At 34.0% G+C, this 16,383-nt stretch overlaps 2 protein-coding genes across 4 annotated transcripts; one reads left to right on the top strand and one right to left on the bottom strand.

Annotated features, from left to right (window-relative positions):
* The first annotated feature begins 61 nt into the window (after window positions 1–61).
* Window positions 62–14,568, top strand: LOC124448672 (VPS35 endosomal protein-sorting factor-like). Of its 2 annotated transcripts, XM_046999616.1 has the most exons (36): window positions 62–120; window positions 267–366; window positions 1,158–1,303; window positions 1,393–1,521; window positions 1,599–1,623; window positions 1,892–1,965; window positions 2,220–2,288; window positions 2,361–2,420; window positions 3,740–3,824; window positions 4,148–4,225; window positions 4,301–4,397; window positions 5,251–5,298; window positions 5,920–6,013; window positions 6,156–6,233; window positions 6,329–6,374; window positions 6,440–6,516; window positions 6,942–6,988; window positions 7,077–7,133; window positions 7,385–7,439; window positions 7,954–8,070; window positions 8,193–8,246; window positions 9,116–9,196; window positions 9,284–9,346; window positions 9,418–9,503; window positions 9,809–9,889; window positions 10,313–10,475; window positions 11,607–11,684; window positions 11,759–11,873; window positions 11,958–12,014; window positions 12,092–12,174; window positions 12,639–12,776; window positions 12,894–12,921; window positions 13,118–13,236; window positions 13,921–13,963; window positions 14,173–14,275; window positions 14,348–14,568. In XM_046999616.1, exons 3-35 carry the CDS (start codon window positions 1,256–1,258, stop codon window positions 14,175–14,177), a joined length of 2,478 nt encoding a protein of 825 aa, XP_046855572.1. In that variant the 5' UTR covers window positions 62–120; window positions 267–366; window positions 1,158–1,255; the 3' UTR covers window positions 14,178–14,275; window positions 14,348–14,568. The 2 variants fall into 2 exon arrangements, with proteins under 2 accessions (XP_046855572.1, XP_046855573.1); XM_046999617.1 differs by lacking the exons at window positions 62–120; window positions 267–366; window positions 1,158–1,303; ... (1 more) ...; window positions 1,599–1,623; window positions 1,892–1,965 and adding an exon at window positions 2,027–2,052.
* LOC124448675 (cytochrome c oxidase assembly protein COX11, mitochondrial-like) lies at window positions 14,389–16,330 on the bottom strand. 2 transcript variants are annotated; one of them, XM_046999620.1, is made up of 5 exons: window positions 15,833–16,330; window positions 15,267–15,422; window positions 15,080–15,205; window positions 14,934–14,975; window positions 14,389–14,820 (listed from the first exon to the last, which is right to left on the bottom strand). In XM_046999620.1, the coding sequence occupies exons 1-5, from the start codon at window positions 16,259–16,261 to the stop codon at window positions 14,689–14,691; spliced, it is 885 nt and encodes a 294-aa protein (XP_046855576.1). In that variant the 5' UTR covers window positions 16,262–16,330; the 3' UTR covers window positions 14,389–14,688. The 2 variants fall into 2 exon arrangements, with proteins under 2 accessions (XP_046855576.1, XP_046855577.1); XM_046999621.1 differs by having other exon boundaries at window positions 14,389–14,792.
* Between the last annotated feature and the right edge of the window lie 53 nt (window positions 16,331–16,383).

The following is a 16,383-nucleotide window of genomic DNA, read 5'->3' as shown; positions in this document are numbered from 1 at the left end:
ACCAAAGAGGGAGTATGTAGAGTATTTTGCCGTATTCAAGGGGAGAGTAGAGGAGGTTTCGACTATCACGTGCTTGTCTCGTGAGAACTTAGTTGTAAAGAAAATGGCGTCTCCACAATGGTAAGTTTCTAAATTTATAAGATTGACCATTTATTCTTTACTCTGGCATATATTTTATGCTGTAAAACTGTGACTTACAACATAGCAATTTTGTCGTTATTATTGTAAGCTGTACAATCACATTGAGTGCGATGTTTACTCTGCAGGAAGTCAAGACGGCGCGATTATGTTAAAGAAATTGGTGCTATCTCGATGCCAAGGGATATTGTAACCAATCATCCTTTGAAGTTGTCTCTCGTTGTATCGGTTTGTGATTTAACATTCTGTATGTAGTCGTCAACTCGCTGTTTTCGCGTAGAGCACAGGCTGTATGTGCAAATGTGTGGAAAGTATGTAGACTATCGACCTTTCGACCAAAACCAAGAATTGTTTGCACGACAATAAAATTTTCTCATTCGTAAAGCAACTCTAATATCAGTTGTCATAATGTATGAAGATATGTACATTGTTTTCTTGAGCAAATTTTCTGGGTAAACTGATGCAGAAACATCCTCATAACTCAATAGGTATATGTCTTAATATAGACCCACGGATTTGCTCATGTTATACAAGTAAGGGGCGACGTCCATATTCATATTGCCACAGAAACGTCAATTCGACATTATCTTGGGGGGGGGTGGGGTGTGGGGGGCTTGAAAAGAGAACGTTGAATTGATGCTATCTGTGGCAATATCAATATGGACGTGGCCCCTAAGACCATTTCAGAAGTATTAGAAGTATATGAATTTATTTGCAGAATCATAATGCATGTTGTCTTTGCAAACAATGCAATGAAAACAAAACACTGTTAAGCTGTAACAAGCACTGTTAAGCCTGAATACCAAGTAATCAATCTTTATGATTACATCTGCAACTGCACATTGTCAGCCACTTCATATTTTTGACACACCTAAAGCTTCCTGGTGTGCAGTGATGCAATGAAATGAACATTTCTAAAGTGTACATGACATACTTTCCAGACCGGTGTTGAGCTCAAATATTTGAATGCATGATAAAATTATGATATGAAAAACCTTAATTTATGACTGTTTTTATAGTCCTCCATTGAAACAAAAACTGGTAAGAAAAAGGAATCCAAAGATGTTGATCCATTGTCAACGACTTTACCCCAGTCAGAAGCTTGGATCCGCTATCAATGTTTGCTGAAGAAAGTGCAAATACAGGAAGTTCTGGCAAAACAAACGTATTGAAACCATTTCCAAATGTGTTGTGGAATTTTAATGATATAGTGATATTGTGCACTGAACTATCGTGTTTGTTTTATTTTTTCAGGTGTCTCCATTAAATAAAAATGATTCAGTGGAAGTTGCTTTGGATGATTTTGCTCTTGAACCATGGTCAAGCAAAAGATTGGGAATCTTAAGCAAGTATACGACATCAGAAAAGTTGACGATAACCACTGTAAGATTTGCCTTCTACAAGGACTTTAATTTCTTGTAAAAAAATCCATAAATTTTTGAAAATTTCAACTTTTATAGAGTTTCCTCTCGGATAACGACAAAGGTAAGTATTCGTTGAATTTTCGAAAAGATAAATAGGAAATGTTGTAATACCACAATATTGTCATTAAGAAACTATTGAAATATCCTAGCTCAGGGGAGTGTGTTCCCTTTGCACCTCTTTCTGTATCTGTCCCAGGGATAAATTTGAATGTTTGCTTTTGTGTTAAAGAATTTACAAATAGATAATACAGTCCAAAAGTAGGAATAATGTTATACATTATGTAATTCAAATGAAGCCCATCAGCTAAACTCAAAGGTTTCCTTTGTAGTGATCATGAAACAACAGACAACAATGAGTGATAAAGTAAAACATAGAATTGGAGAATTACAAGATCTGGAAGAGGTACCCATGGGATAATGTGGAGTAATTGTAGGGATGCCTATAGATCTATATGTACATAGAATTGGGGAATTACAAGATCTGGAAGAGGTACCCATGTGGTAATGTGGAGTAATTGTGGGGATGCCTATAGATATATATGTATTTAGATGGATGCACATTATTATATGTAAATTTTGGTCTTTATTGTGTTGAATATAATTTACTATACTCAGCAATACTATTGAACGGCTTATAAATGTTTTGTTGTGTTTTAGGGTTCCATTAAAGAACTGTTAAACTTGAGTCAGCAGGAGTTTGTGAGAAGAATTGAACAATTCAATCAGGTCTACCAGTACTTCATGTTATAGAAGTTTATATTTCATTAAAAATAAGACAATTGTTTTGTTGGTATGTAGGAGTTGATTGCAGCATGGGAAAGCGAACAGAAAGTAAAAGCTTTGAAAATTGCTATTCAGGTAAATGTTAATTAATGAGAAAATTGTCTTCTTGAATTCAAAGATGTTTGAACCATATCAGGGGGGTGGTTCCCTAATGTACTGCATTTGCTAACTACAGATGGTAGCTCACTACATTTGCTACCTACAGATGGTAGCTCACTACATTTGCATACTTGAAGGGTACTGTCACTAATGTTTAATCTGCATGTGACTATACATCTTTATGGGTAATTCATTGGATAGTTGGGGATACTTATGGATAGTTCATTGGATAGTTGGGGATACTTATGGATAGCTCATTTGGATAGTTGGGGATACTTATGGATAGTTCATTGGATAGTTGTGAATACTTATGGGTAGTTCATTTGATAGTTGTGGATACTTATGGATAGTTCATTGGATAGTTGTAGATACTTATGGATAGTTCATTGGATTGTTGTGGATTCTTATGGATAGTTCATTTGATAGTTGTGGATACTTATGGATAGTTCATTAGATAGTTGTGGATACTTATGGATAGTTCATTAGATAGTTGTGAATACTTATGGATAGTTCATTAGATAGTTGTGGATACTTATGGATAGTTCATTAGATAGTTGTGATACTTATGGATAGTTCATTAGATAGTTGTGGATACTTATGGATAGTTCATTAGATAGTTGTGGATACTTATGGATAGTTCATTGGAGATAAAAATAACAGCCAGTCAAAGTACAGTTTCTGCCTAAGATGAGCATTTGTCTGGCCAAACTTTCTTGTCACCAAGCATTTTAAACCTAACAAAACTAGTTCTACAACCAGAAATGTGGGATGGAGAGGTGTATTGCCAAAATTAGAAGGGGGGGTGGCTCTCTGTCATAAACTATCAAGGCAAAAACATATTGAAGTGAAGTTTTCTTGCAAAACTTTAACATTTAAAAAATAATTTTATGATATGTAAATTTAGAAATGACTGACAGTTAAAGGTTTTTTTTGTTATCATACGTACACTTTATTGTCTGAGTAAAGTCACAACATCCTAAGTCTATTGGAGTTGAATTATTTAAATAAATGCTTCAAAATTTGAAATCATGCAATGTTGAAAAATTATAGAGTGGGGGCTGAGCCTTCCATCTTGATAAAGAATTTTAACAAGGTGGGCTTACCCTCAATACACCCAGATGGGATGTGTGACAAAAAATGGTTTGTTCGCCTATTGACTGCTAACTTTCCAGAAGTTATTTTGTTGCGTCTCTATTGTGTTCATATTCGATTCAATGCTTTTACTAACAGTGGTTATAAGGGCCTATACTTCATGTTAGTTATTCAATGTTTAATTGTGTTGTGTTTTATTTCAGTGTGCCAAGATGCTGGCCAGCGTGAATGTTATTGGATTTTATCCCAGTAAATTTGTTCTTATCACGGATGTTTTGGATACGTTTGGTAAAAAATTAAAGTCGTATTTTGTTTTGCCAAAAGATTTGTTTATTGTGGAAATTTTTATCACAATGGTTTAGGTTCTTTAATTATGTTATTCAAGTTTCCAACTTTCGATCTTTATAAAATACGTATGTTTGATTTGAAGGGATGACATCCCGCGTTGCAATGCATTTAATCCAATTCTCTAAATAAGAAGATTTTTGGAACAAAATCTGCACAATTAAGGTCATGTATGTTGCAGTACAACATAGTACTTCAGCAGACTATAGAGGATCAATGAGAACATAGATGGATAGCATGCTTCCACCATGTAATGTCTTCATTAGGTCGCCTTGTTTATGAAAGATTGTTGCGCAAGTCGGCAACGATCGTTCCTGGAACGAAGATAATAAAGTTGCTGCCAGGTAATTTGTTGCTTTATTTAATGTCCTTAGTCATGTGATCTGTGTATGTTCTTACGTTTCTTTTCGTTGTTTTAGAAAACTTCATATCTGAAGACGTAACCGATGTTGCTAAAGAAACCTGTCGTAACTGGTTTTACAAGATTGCTTCAATTAGAGAACTGATTCCACGATTGTATCTTTACTGTAAAGGTTATGTTGAGCACTGGTACAAGTTCTACCAACATTTACCACTATATACTGATACAGTTTCTACCAACATTCACCACTATATACTGATACAGTTTCTACCAACATTCACCACTATATACTTGTACAGTTTCTACCAACATTCACCACTATATACTGGTACAGTTTCTACCAACATTCACCACTATATACTGGTACAGTTTCTACCAACATTTACCACTGTATACTGGTACAAGTTCTACCAACATTCACCACTGTATACTGGTACAGTTTCTACCAACATTCACCACTATATACTGGTACAAGTTCTACCAACATTCACCACTATATACTGGTACAGTTTCTACCGACATTCACCACTATATACTGGTACAAGTTCTACCAACATTCACCACTATAAACTGGTACAGTTTATACCAACATTCACCACTATATACTGGTACAGTTTCTACCTACATTCACCACTATATACTGGTACAAGTTCTACCAACATTCACCACTATATACTGGTACAGTTTCTACCAACATTCACCACTATATACTGGTACAGTTTCTACCAACATTCACCACTATAAACTGGTACAAGTTCTACCAACATTCACCACTATATACTGGTACAGTTTCTACCTACATTCACCACTATATACTGGTACAGTTTCTACCAACATTCACCACTATAAACTGGTACAAGTTTTACCAACATAAATGTTCAACCAGTCATAAATCTCTCTGTATGAAACTCTGAAGGTGTAAAATTTTAATGGCCTAAGTTCATCATGGTTTTGTCATCTTGTTGTTTGTATTTTGTTTCATTTTGCGTTTCCTTGACTTTTCTCAAGTTATGTTGAAACATCAATTTTAAAATGTCTACGTTTCCTCACTACTGGGTAGGTAACCAATAAAACAATTGATACTTTTTAGAAATATTCCACTTGTTAGATCACCACTATTTCAATTTACTCTTCAAAAATGCTTTAGCATGTCCTGGAGGGAAGGAGACGGGAGGGAGAGGAGATGTGGGAGGAGAGAGATGAGGAGGAGGGAGGAGAGATGATGAGGGAGGAGAGGATGATGAGATGAGAAGGATGAGATGAGGGATGGATGGAGGATGGAGGGAGAGGAGAGGAGATGAGGGAGGAGGGAGATGATGGGAGGGAGGGAGGAGGAGGAGGAGAGGAGATGCAGGAGGAGGACAGGGGATGGAAGGATGGCAGGAGGGAGGAGATGGAGGATGGAGGGAGATGCAGGAGGGAGGGAACAAGGACAGATGGAGGGAATGTGGAAACAAAGTTATCAGGAAAGTTAAAGGTGATGTTTGGTCGACAATGTTGGACTTATGCCGGCATTTTACACATAACGATATTTACAACACATATAAATAATTACTGGTACCCAGGTTCCCTCGCTTGCTTCGCGGTCACAACAAGTGGCCACGGAATCAAAATTGGCAAATGAATGATTTAAACCAAGTTGTTTTTCTACCATTCGCTTGTAAATGTATTTTACAGAGAATACGAAGATGCAGTGGTGCGATTGACAAAAATGATTCGTGGTATAGGAGATCCTTTGGTGGCTACATACGCTCGCTGTTACATCTGTAGAGTAAGAGGACATTCTTTCATCGTTCGTTTTAACAAGCAACGTTTGAAATTTGAAAACGACTCAGCATTTGAGTAGAGAATGTTGCGATGTTTAATTTTCTCTCGGAGTTATGAAACTGTTTGCGAACATTCATTATCTTTAGGTCGGAATTCTTGTCGCTCCAGAAGCGAAAAGTCATCTACGTGGAAGTCTTTTGGATTTCTTCTACACTTATAAACAGGTTTGGCTTGAAAATAACATCAATTTACGAGAAGTTGACATTCTGCACAGATTCGTGTTGGTTGAAACATTCTTTTCTTATTAAACGTGTTTTAGCTGCAAACAGACGTGGTTCAAAATACTTTAGCAAAACAGAACATAAGTACGCATGCTCACTTAATTAAAACTTTTTTTTGGTTGTCGTCCTAAAAACATTTTGCGTTTCAGGTCCGTCCGAATATCTTCAACTTTATACACCAGCCTTAGACTGGATTGTTCAGTGTATTGCTTTCAAGTCACCAGAGGTATACAGTTTGATCTGTTGTCATCACTCTATACAACACTACAGTTGCAAGTAAACAGTTTGAACCTGGGAGTATCGTTATATGTTTGTAGATGTAGCTTGTTCAGGTTAGTAGAGTCCTGAGAAGGACTGCTGGTGTTCGACATCTTTTTTGGTCTTATGTTGAGAGTCAAAATAACTTACACAACACTAGACTTTAAATGTTTGTAAATGTAGATTGTCCAGGTTGGTATAGTCCTGAGAAGGACTGTTTTTGTTGTTGTTGACTGACGTTTCGACAACCTTAGCGTTAGTCATCTTCAGAGTCAAATGCCATTTACTAGACTTTAACTTACACAACACTAGAGACACAGCACTAGAGTTTAACACAGCACTAGAGTTTACCACAGCACTAGAGTTTAACTTTATTTTTAATTTTTGTTTCAGGAAGTCCTGACTGAGATTTTAAATCATTGTCGTAAAGATTGTAACAGGTTAGGCGGTGTTTTTTCCTTCCATGTCTGTCATTTGTGGACCATTTATGGATTTTTTGGAAACAAAATCTTTGTTGATCTTTTTTAGTGCGCTTATTTTGAACTCGATTGTATCGGCATTTCGTCCTTCTTATACCAGTGCAAGGTAAAAATAGACCATTTCCTTTTGTTGTTTATGTGTTTGGCTCGCGGTTTAAAGAAATTGTAATATTTAGTTGCCTTGTAACAGTGAATGATAAAGCACTCTCATTGGTAGGCATATATGTTGGGATAAATGACATAGTTCTCTCATGCGACCTCCAAGTCTGTTGTATCATTTGATTTCGAAGTATTTTAAACATTTCAAAACCATTAGATATTATAAAGATTATGTATTCCAATGTGCGTATTTTACAGAGCGTTGGAGTTTGTTAAAATTATATCAGAATGCGAAGATGCCGGTTTCCCAAAGGTTAGATTTTTTTACATTTTTAGTTTAGTTGATTGAATGGTTTACAAGATGATTTGTAAAAGATTTCTATTTATTATGGATTGTATCACCTTTTACATCGAGACTGTTTGATTGCATGAGAACATTTAAGAAATAAAAGATGTTTACTGTGTTTGCACAGGCTTATGCAAACCGAGGAGACCTTTGTGAGAACTCGAGAGCAGATCAGTGCAATCCTGAGAACGAAGGTGAGCGTTCTCACAAACGTCTCCAAGGCTTGCATAAGCCTGTGTAAACAATTATTTCTTTTATGAAATAATAATAATGCAAAACACATAAATTTGAAACAAATGTTTTAATTTTTCGTTTAAACATATATTTATGATTGATTCGCAAATTCTTTTTAATAATTGACTTAATTGATTGAGCTCAGCTAGGTGTGCACAGGCTAGTACAAACACAGCTATAGACGAATAGCACACGCGTTTTATTGTTTTTCTTTTATTAATCCTACGTACATGTTAATATGTTTCAGTATCAACTCTATCGTTCCTTGGGATTAAATGTCATACTTGAGAAACCACCAGAAGCACACAGACTTCAATTGTTGAACGAAGTCTGGAAAGTCGTTACAAAATTAAACTCTCCAGAGGTTTTGATTTCATGTCTTTTCTGGTTTATTTTATACCAGCTATTGCTTTTTGTAATTGCAATGGCTTGTGTACTCTTTTTGTTTATTCTCTGTTAGTTTTATACATGTATTTTCCCTTGCAGGAATACATTTCATGTGCGGAGATTTGGGTTGAGTATCCCATTAAATATTTTGGAGTAAGTTCTCAACTTCTTTTTCTTGTATGTGCACGTAAAACGGGGCATTATAAGCGTCTGAGACTTAGGATAATGAAGGATCTTAACAGTATTGTAAACAAAGGATAATGAAGGATCTTAGCAGTATTGTAAACAAAGGATAATGAAGGATCTTAACAGTATTGTAAACAAAGGATAATGAAGGAGCTTACAGTATTGTAAACAAAGGATAATGAAGGATCTTAACAGTTTTGTAAACAAAGGATAATGAAGGATCTTACAGTATTGTAAACAAAGGATTATGAAGGATCTTAACAGCATTGTAAACAAAGGATAATGAAGGATCTTAACAGTATTGTAAACATAGGATAATGAAAGATCTTACAGTATTGTAAACAAAGGATAATGAAGGATCTTAACAGTATTGTAAACAAAGGATAATGAAGGATCTTAGCAGTATTGTAAACAAAGGATAATGAAGGATCTTAACAGTATTGTAAACAAAGGATAAAATGAAGGATCTTAACAGTATTGTAAACAAAGGATAATGAAGGATCTTAGCAGTATTGTAAACAAAGGATAATGAAGGATCTTAACAGTATTGTAAACATAGGATAATGAAAGATCTTACAGTATTGTAAACAAAGGATTATGAAGGATCTTACAGTATTGTAAGCAAAGGATAATGAAAGATCTTACAGTATTGTAAAAAAGGATTATGAAGGATCTTACAGTATTGTAAACAAAGGATAATGAAGGATCTTACTGTATTGTAAACAAAGGATTATGAAGAATCTTAACATTATATTGTGAACAAAGGATAATATATGATTTAACAGTATCTGAAACTAAGGATAATGAAGAATAATAATATACATTTTTTTCCATAGAAAAGGGAAATTGATACCTTATTGGGTGATATATTGAAACATCTTAATGTCGACAGATTATTTGAGAAGTATTACCAACAGGTGACATTTAGTTAGCTATATATTTTTTTTCATATTGTTCTTAGTTGTCAGATGACAAAACAAGTTATTTAAAATTTAATATTTTAGTTGTTGTCTATACTATCAAAAGTTCTCGCTGGTCTTCACGATTTCTCCGTTTTGTTTTCAATGGTAAGAAAAATGCTTGAAAACTGCCGGAAATTTGGATTGAAATCAGAGAAATGCTTTTCGTTTGTTTCTAGAACAATTTTCACAGTTTTTTGGACATGTTTCAAAAGGAATCTGTAAAGGCAGATGCTTGTCGTTTGATCATGGAGTCATTTTGCAGGTAATCACTTGTTTCGTGTGTGCATTTTTGAATCTTTCAAACGCTTTTTTATAATGCATAATGAAATATAATTCATTCATTTCTGATGAAGAATGGAGTTTATGCACGCTGTTTTGAATGGATATCTTTGGATATTTTTTATGTGTTTTAAGTGGATTTATTTTTCATGTGCTTTGAGTGGATATCTTTGAATTTTGTTTATGTGTTTTGAGTAGATTTCTTTGGATATTTGTTTATGTGTTTTGAGTGGATTTTTGTGGATATTTGTTTATGTGTTTTGAGTGGATATCTTTGGATATTTTTAGATATCAAAAGGAAACAACAGATGATCCCGTTATTGTAAATGGTCTTATGTTTGTTTCCAAGATTCTTCACGATTCCGTGAGGTGAATTGAAAATAAAATAACTTTCAATAACGAGATATAGAGAAACAACTTGAAACCAAACGCCATTTTTTCTGTTATTTACATCTCTTTTTAAAATGCAACTTGTAATGGCCTGTATTTACCGTTATGATTATTTATTTAAACTACAATAAAGTACAAAACGCCATCTACAAATTATCAAAAAAACGAATTCTGCAAGGGCATGAAATCTTATTTTTTGCGGTATTTGTTTAGCACTCTACTTTTTCAAAATTGTCGGCTTAACATGATATATGATTTCCAGAAATTTTAATTATAGATTTAGTGTTTATTGCTTTGATGTTTTTGATCCAATCGGTATAACAATTCATGTTATGTCCATAAATACTTAATGTGATGTATAAAAAAGAATTCTGCCTCTACAATACATTTTCTTTTTGATAGTTCATTGAGTACGACAGATGAGAAGCGAGCCATTGGTCAGTTAGTCACTGGTTTCGTGAGGAAAATTGACTATGGTCGTGATTTTGAAAAACAGCTCAATTTCTACGTCGAAGCGCGAGCCATGTTTTGTAACTTGGATGCGGTCCTTGTTTGCCTTGTACAGGCAAGACTAATTATTTTTTTTCCTATTAAACTTTTCGGTCTTCTGCCTCCATCTATTCTGTCTTTCCAGCATATAACCTACTCCATCTATTTCTGTGTATTGTATCCTCGTCTCAAACTTACTACCTTCATGTCGTCTTTTAATCTATTCACATTCTTCCTCTAGGCCTATTATTTTGCAGTTCTAAACTGTGTATCTTTCTACCTACATATTTGTTCTTCTTCCACCGTAATTGATCAAACCATCGAAGCCTAGCCTCCATGGTCTTGTCTCTAAGATATTTAACATGTGCCTCTATCTTTGATGTAGTGATTTCTGATTCTTTCATAACTATGTCTCCCCTAAAAAGAACCTCGACATCATCATCTCTGCAACCTCCAGCTCTTTCTCTTGGTTTTCGTTATTGAATTGTCTCTAAACCCTGTAACATTGCTATAGCCTCCCCTATGCTGCTCATTGCCTTTTATCACGCAACATATTTCATTGTATTTATGGTTTAGCATACCTAAATCATCTGTTAAAGTGAATTGTTTCAACCCAGGTGTATTGTACAATTTTGTGGCCAAATGTAGATGGTCCAGATTAGTGGTGTCCGTAGAAGGATTGTTAATGTTAGAATTGACTTTGAAGATGGCTATTGCTGTTTTGTTTAAACGTTTATTAACACAACAACATCTACAGTCCTTCTCAGGACTTCACTAAACGGGACGAGTTCTGTCCTTCCGCATTTTTTTCTGGTTTTTTTTTCATTTTTTAACTATTTCATGTATCTTTCCCATGCAGATTGTAGTACTGAAATTTCTTCACAACAACTATTTGAAAACCATACTTTATCCATTCATAAAGCATGACCAGCCGACAATTTAAAGAAATATAGTATAAAACAAATTCCGAAGAAGAAAGACATCTTGAGATTGCAAAATATGCATCAAAACAAGACGAGAAGTGAACTGTAAATTTTCGACTTTATTTCAAAGTCATCCTCAGACAGAATGAAATAAAGTCGAAAATTTACAGTTCACTTCTCGTCTTGTTTTGATGCATATTTTGCAATCTCAAGATGTCTTCCTTTTTCAGAATTTGCTTTATACTATATTATCCATTCATGTTTTCGTTCTTTGACATTTCCAGTGCGTCAACTTGTTGTCAATGAAAACGAGGAAAATTATGAAAGGGAAACATTCGAGAAAAACGGCTGCTTTTATACGAGTAAAGTTTTATCTGAAAAATTTTACTGGTGCTGTTCTTGGTTACTGAAGTCGTTAAATTTTTTTGTAACTCAGGCTTGTGTCGCTTATTCATTTATAACAATACCGTCGATTGAAGAAATTTTCAACCGTTTGACATTATACTTGGAATCTGGGAAAGTCGCTTTTGCCAATCAAGCCCTCAGTCAAGGCGAGTCTTCAACACGCGCCAGAATACCATCTGTTGGAATTATTGTATGATAACGAATGAACTTTTATTTACTTTCCATTGCAGGCGATGCTTTCTTGAAAGCTGCTATTAGTCTTATTGTTGAAGTGCCAAAAACGATTGGTTTGTTGTGTCATTATTAATATTGTTTTGGTCACTTTGATCTTAATTGTTTTAACAATCTATCTTGTTTTGTACAGAAATCGACAACAAGACGAAAATGAGCGAACCTTATCTTGTTTCATACGTTAATAATTTTCTTTCTTTTCTGCTGGTTGTGCCGGTGAGTTCGTGGTGTTGACCTTTTAAAAATCGAGCTAGGATATCAGCTTTACAACGTATATATATGTGGTTATAAGATGTGGTCAGTTAAATTCATAGGTTTTCTCCTGTAGAAACATTGGGTCGTAAGACATATTTACTGCATCTCTAGGAAGAAGCGCTTAGAACTTAAAGAACAATTTAGTTTAGATGAAGTTAGTTTAGTTGAGATTTTTTGTATAGTTGCACGAGATGAACAAGACGTCTTTACCGGATCTCTAAGAAGAAGACGAGTTTAGAACTTATAGAACTATCCAGTTTGGATTGAGATTTCTTTTTTATTTGTAATACTGGAGGAACAGGAAATTACCTTTATTTGTTATCTCAGTAAAAACATCAATTTAGACCAGTCCAGTTTACAGAAAAGTGTCTTTTTTAGGTTTCTTTATAGTCTTTCTTTTAATATGTACATTTTCGTTTATATAGGACCATCCTGATCAAGGCGTGTTGTATTTAGTACGTGGTTTGCTTAATGTCGTTGAAGATTTCGTGTGGGACAGTCAAAATGACTCCAAAATCAAAATCTATCTTAACGTGATTTGTTTATTGAGTGCCATGACTCAGGTATTACAAATCTACAATCTTGAAAAACTTTCTGATTTCATACGTCCTTTTCAATTACATGACAAACTAGAACATTGCTTATGAACATTTATTCCATTCAAGCATCTTGTTTTTTAGGATTTGTATCTTTATCATATGGAAAACGGTATGTTGGATATTCTAACACTTTGTAATGTAATTCACCCTGACAAGAACGCCACGTTCAGTTTGATATACTCAGGAAATAAAAGTGTCAAATTGCCTTTGCGTTTATCAGGGAAAAAACCATATTCGTCGGCCATGTTTTAATATTTCTTCTTTGTATTCCGTGCTTTTTGCAACTTGACACTTTCTCCTTTTAGTTGTATCCAATGATGACTTGTATGGCAGTGACAAAAAGTTCATTGCTGAAGTACATAAAATAATATCTACTGTTATTGATGACATACTTCAACATTTAAAGACATTGGTTAACCCAGAGGTAGGCTAGCAAAGTAACTGCACATTATTTAAAAAGGGACAAATGTTTATTACGTTGAGGCACTCAGAGAGTCTAAGACCGGTTTGTTTTGTTACGTATTTCGTATTTCCATCAATCTATAAAACTAAAACAAGCTTCAACACTTTATTTTCCATAAAAAGATTCAACTTCTAAAACTAAAACAAGCTTCAACACTTTATTTTCCATAAAAAGATTCAACTTCTAAAACTAAAACAAGCTTCAACACTTTATTTTCCATAAAAAGATTCAACTTCTAAAACTAAAACAAGCTTCAACACTTTATTTTCCATAAAAAGATTCAACTTCTAAAACTAAAACAAGCTTCAATACTTTATTTTCCATAAAAAGATTCAACTTCTAAAACTAAAACAAGCTTCAACACTTTATTTTCCATAAAAAAAGATTCAACTTCTAAAACTAAAACAAGCTTCAACACTTTATTTTCCATAAAAAGATTCAACTTCTAAAACTAAAACAAGCTTCAACACTTTATTTTCCATAAAAAGATTCAACTTCTAAAACTAAAACAAGCTTCAACACTTTATTTTCCATAAAAAGATTCAACTTCTAAAACTAAAACAAGCTTCAACACTTTATTTTCCATAAAAAGATTCAACTTCTAAAACTAAAACAAGCTTCAACACTTTATTTTCATAAAAAAAGATGAAGAAGCGTCAAGGACAACTTGCAATGGAATTTTTAATAGGTAAGATGAAAAATACTCGTGATTTTAAAAATGTGAAGTTCTTGTTCAATATGTACATACCAAAGAATGTTATTTATCCTAGTTATTGTAAATTACAACTGAGATGCTGTATCAAATGAAATCAAAGATTCTCCACTTGTCTGTCTACTTATGTAGAAAATTTTTCCTTTACTTAAACAATAAATGTAAGGAAAGTTATGTAATTACAGGGTGATTAATTGTGGAGATTTATCAGATGCAGAAATGAGTAAATTTGCAGTGAATCTATGGAACTTGGTGCAAAATAACGGAGAAAATGACTCTAGATTAATGGTAAATGTATCATGACAATATTCATGACAAAAACCAATGTTTTACTGCATTCTTTTGCTTTAAACTTTGCAGGGTAGAACATATGAATATGTAAAAAGAAAAGGAAAATCAAACACGGATATAGCAACTTTACTTGGTAAATTGTCCCTTGATTCGCGAGGGTGAAAGGTTTGGAGACGAACATAGACATGACATATTTTTGCTACTAAATATTACATCCCCCTAAAAAATATGTATGTAAATTATAAAAAGTTGTTAGACAGAAATTAAAAAAGTATTACTCCTTAAACTAATTACAAAAGTGAAATCCTTTAGGAATTGGATGGAATTTTTGATGCATTATTTCACAGAAGTTTTCATTTGGTAAAAAAGTTTTCTTTTGTACAGAAATTTTATTTTGTTTCTGCTACTCTTCATTGTATTCCCAAATCATGTGCTTCCTTCGCTTGGAAGAAAGTGTACGACAAAGTTATTGTGTCTACTTTGTACAACGCTGGATCATCTAAAAATTCTGGATCTATGTAGAAAAACACAGGCATGTCAACCTAAAAGAATGAGAAGACATTGAGACAGTGAATTAGTTTCCATTTTTTTTAACACACACTGTTGACTTTCTCATTAAGAGAAACACGACAATTTTATCTTGCTTACACATCACCTGCTCATGTGGATTAAGTCTTTGTTCTTCGAAGCAAAAGCACTAAGTAAAACAAAGATGAGGGATCATTTCTATGCTCTTGTTAATTTACTATGTTTGAATTTTATTTTACTTCATGTAAACAAGAGCAAATCTTGATGACTAACCTGAATTTTATTGAAATATTGTCCGGCTTCAAAAGGTATGACATTGTAAGTCGAAATTCCTGTGATTGGTAGATCAGTTGGATTTCTAGCAGTATAAAATGCCAAGGCGGTTTCACCAGCATACACCTAAAATACAGCACATTTACAACCTAATGATTGCAAAACTAAATCAAAACTATTGTCTCACTTTCACTTCTGTTTGTTGTGGTTTGAATGACCATTGCATTGTGGCACTTTTGTCTGCATTAAACCTTATAGTCAACAAGCGTTCTTTCCTCGTCTCCATATTTTTTATTTTCTCTCCTGCATCTGTAAGTTGTACTGTACCTCCGAGACCTGATGCCTGAATAATGACCGTAAATACATAAATATGTTATCACAAAACTACAGTAAACCTAGATACTTGTAATGATGCTAGTTTGGATAGTATGTCACTTTCAGTAAGATCTTTGATGCGCACAGTGAAATTATTGGTTTGCTAGGCATTTTATGCAAGCCCAATCTATAACATCACCCATGTTTACACAAAGTGAATTACAACATAAATTCACCAGCCAGACTGGAAAGTTTGTACAGCGGGCCCGACATCTTTGTAGCACAGGTGCACAGTTTACAAACTTTCCAGTTTGTTCCACAATGGAATAACTAAAGTTTACGACATGCCAATTTTACTGCAAGCATGCAATGAAATACGTCAAATATCCATGTAACATGTTGTTTAATATGTACAAATTAAAAGACAGGTTGTCTTACCTGGCAGAACATTCTATAAAGAGGTACTGCTGCATATGAAATACCAAGAACTACTATAACAAGAGCAACAGTATAGATGGCGGTTGTTTGGTTTTTTCGTTGAGTAAAATTTGAACGATATCTTCTGACATCGTACTTAAGCATCCAATTTCTGTTAATATATTTGAGCTTATTTAAGCTCCAGTGGTTGACAGAGCTGTGGTAGCTATTGAAACCCGGATTTCCTGCGTAAAAAAATCTACAATAGCACGATATTTTCGAAGTTGAAGTTGAACTGTTGATTAAAACTTTTCTCTGTGTGTGAAAGTGAAGTCCTGAAGCGTAAACGACTCTTGAAATCTCTTTGAATTCGAGTCTCTGCTTTATTGTACGAAGCAGATGGATAGGAAAGCGACTCGTGGATGACCATGACAATAAATTGTTTAACATTCGATTTTTGTTGAATTTTTGTTCTTCGAATCAAGAATTTAAAACTTTAAGTTAAAAGTTACATACATCAATTTGAATAACATTATTGAACAACATTATATCAATAACATGACGTTTTAAAT

This window comes from Xenia sp. Carnegie-2017, unplaced genomic scaffold, assembly GCF_021976095.1.
Source record: "Xenia sp. Carnegie-2017 unplaced genomic scaffold, XeniaSp_v1 HiC_scaffold_23, whole genome shotgun sequence".
NCBI lineage: Eukaryota > Metazoa > Cnidaria > Anthozoa > Malacalcyonacea > Xeniidae > Xenia > Xenia sp. Carnegie-2017.
This window is presented reverse-complemented; position numbering and strand designations above follow the sequence as displayed.

Coding starts and splice junctions, on each gene's coding strand:
- LOC124448672 (XM_046999616.1), top strand. CDS start 1,256: ATGTTTGCTGAAGAAAGTGCAAATACAGGAAGTTCTGGCAAAACAAAC. Junction 1,522..1,598: donor AAAAGTTGACGATAACCACT/GTAAGATTTGCC, acceptor CAACTTTTATAG/AGTTTCCTCTCGGATAACGA. Junction 11,874..11,957: donor CAATCAAGCCCTCAGTCAAG/GCGAGTCTTCAA, acceptor TTTCCATTGCAG/GCGATGCTTTCTTGAAAGCT.
- LOC124448675 (XM_046999620.1), bottom strand. CDS start 16,261: ATGTTAAACAATTTATTGTCATGGTCATCCACGAGTCGCTTTCCTATC. Junction 14,976..15,079: donor AATATTTCAATAAAATTCAG/GTTAGTCATCAA, acceptor TGTTTTACTTAG/TGCTTTTGCTTCGAAGAACA. Junction 14,821..14,933: donor GACTTAATCCACATGAGCAG/GTGATGTGTAAG, acceptor TCATTCTTTTAG/GTTGACATGCCTGTGTTTTT.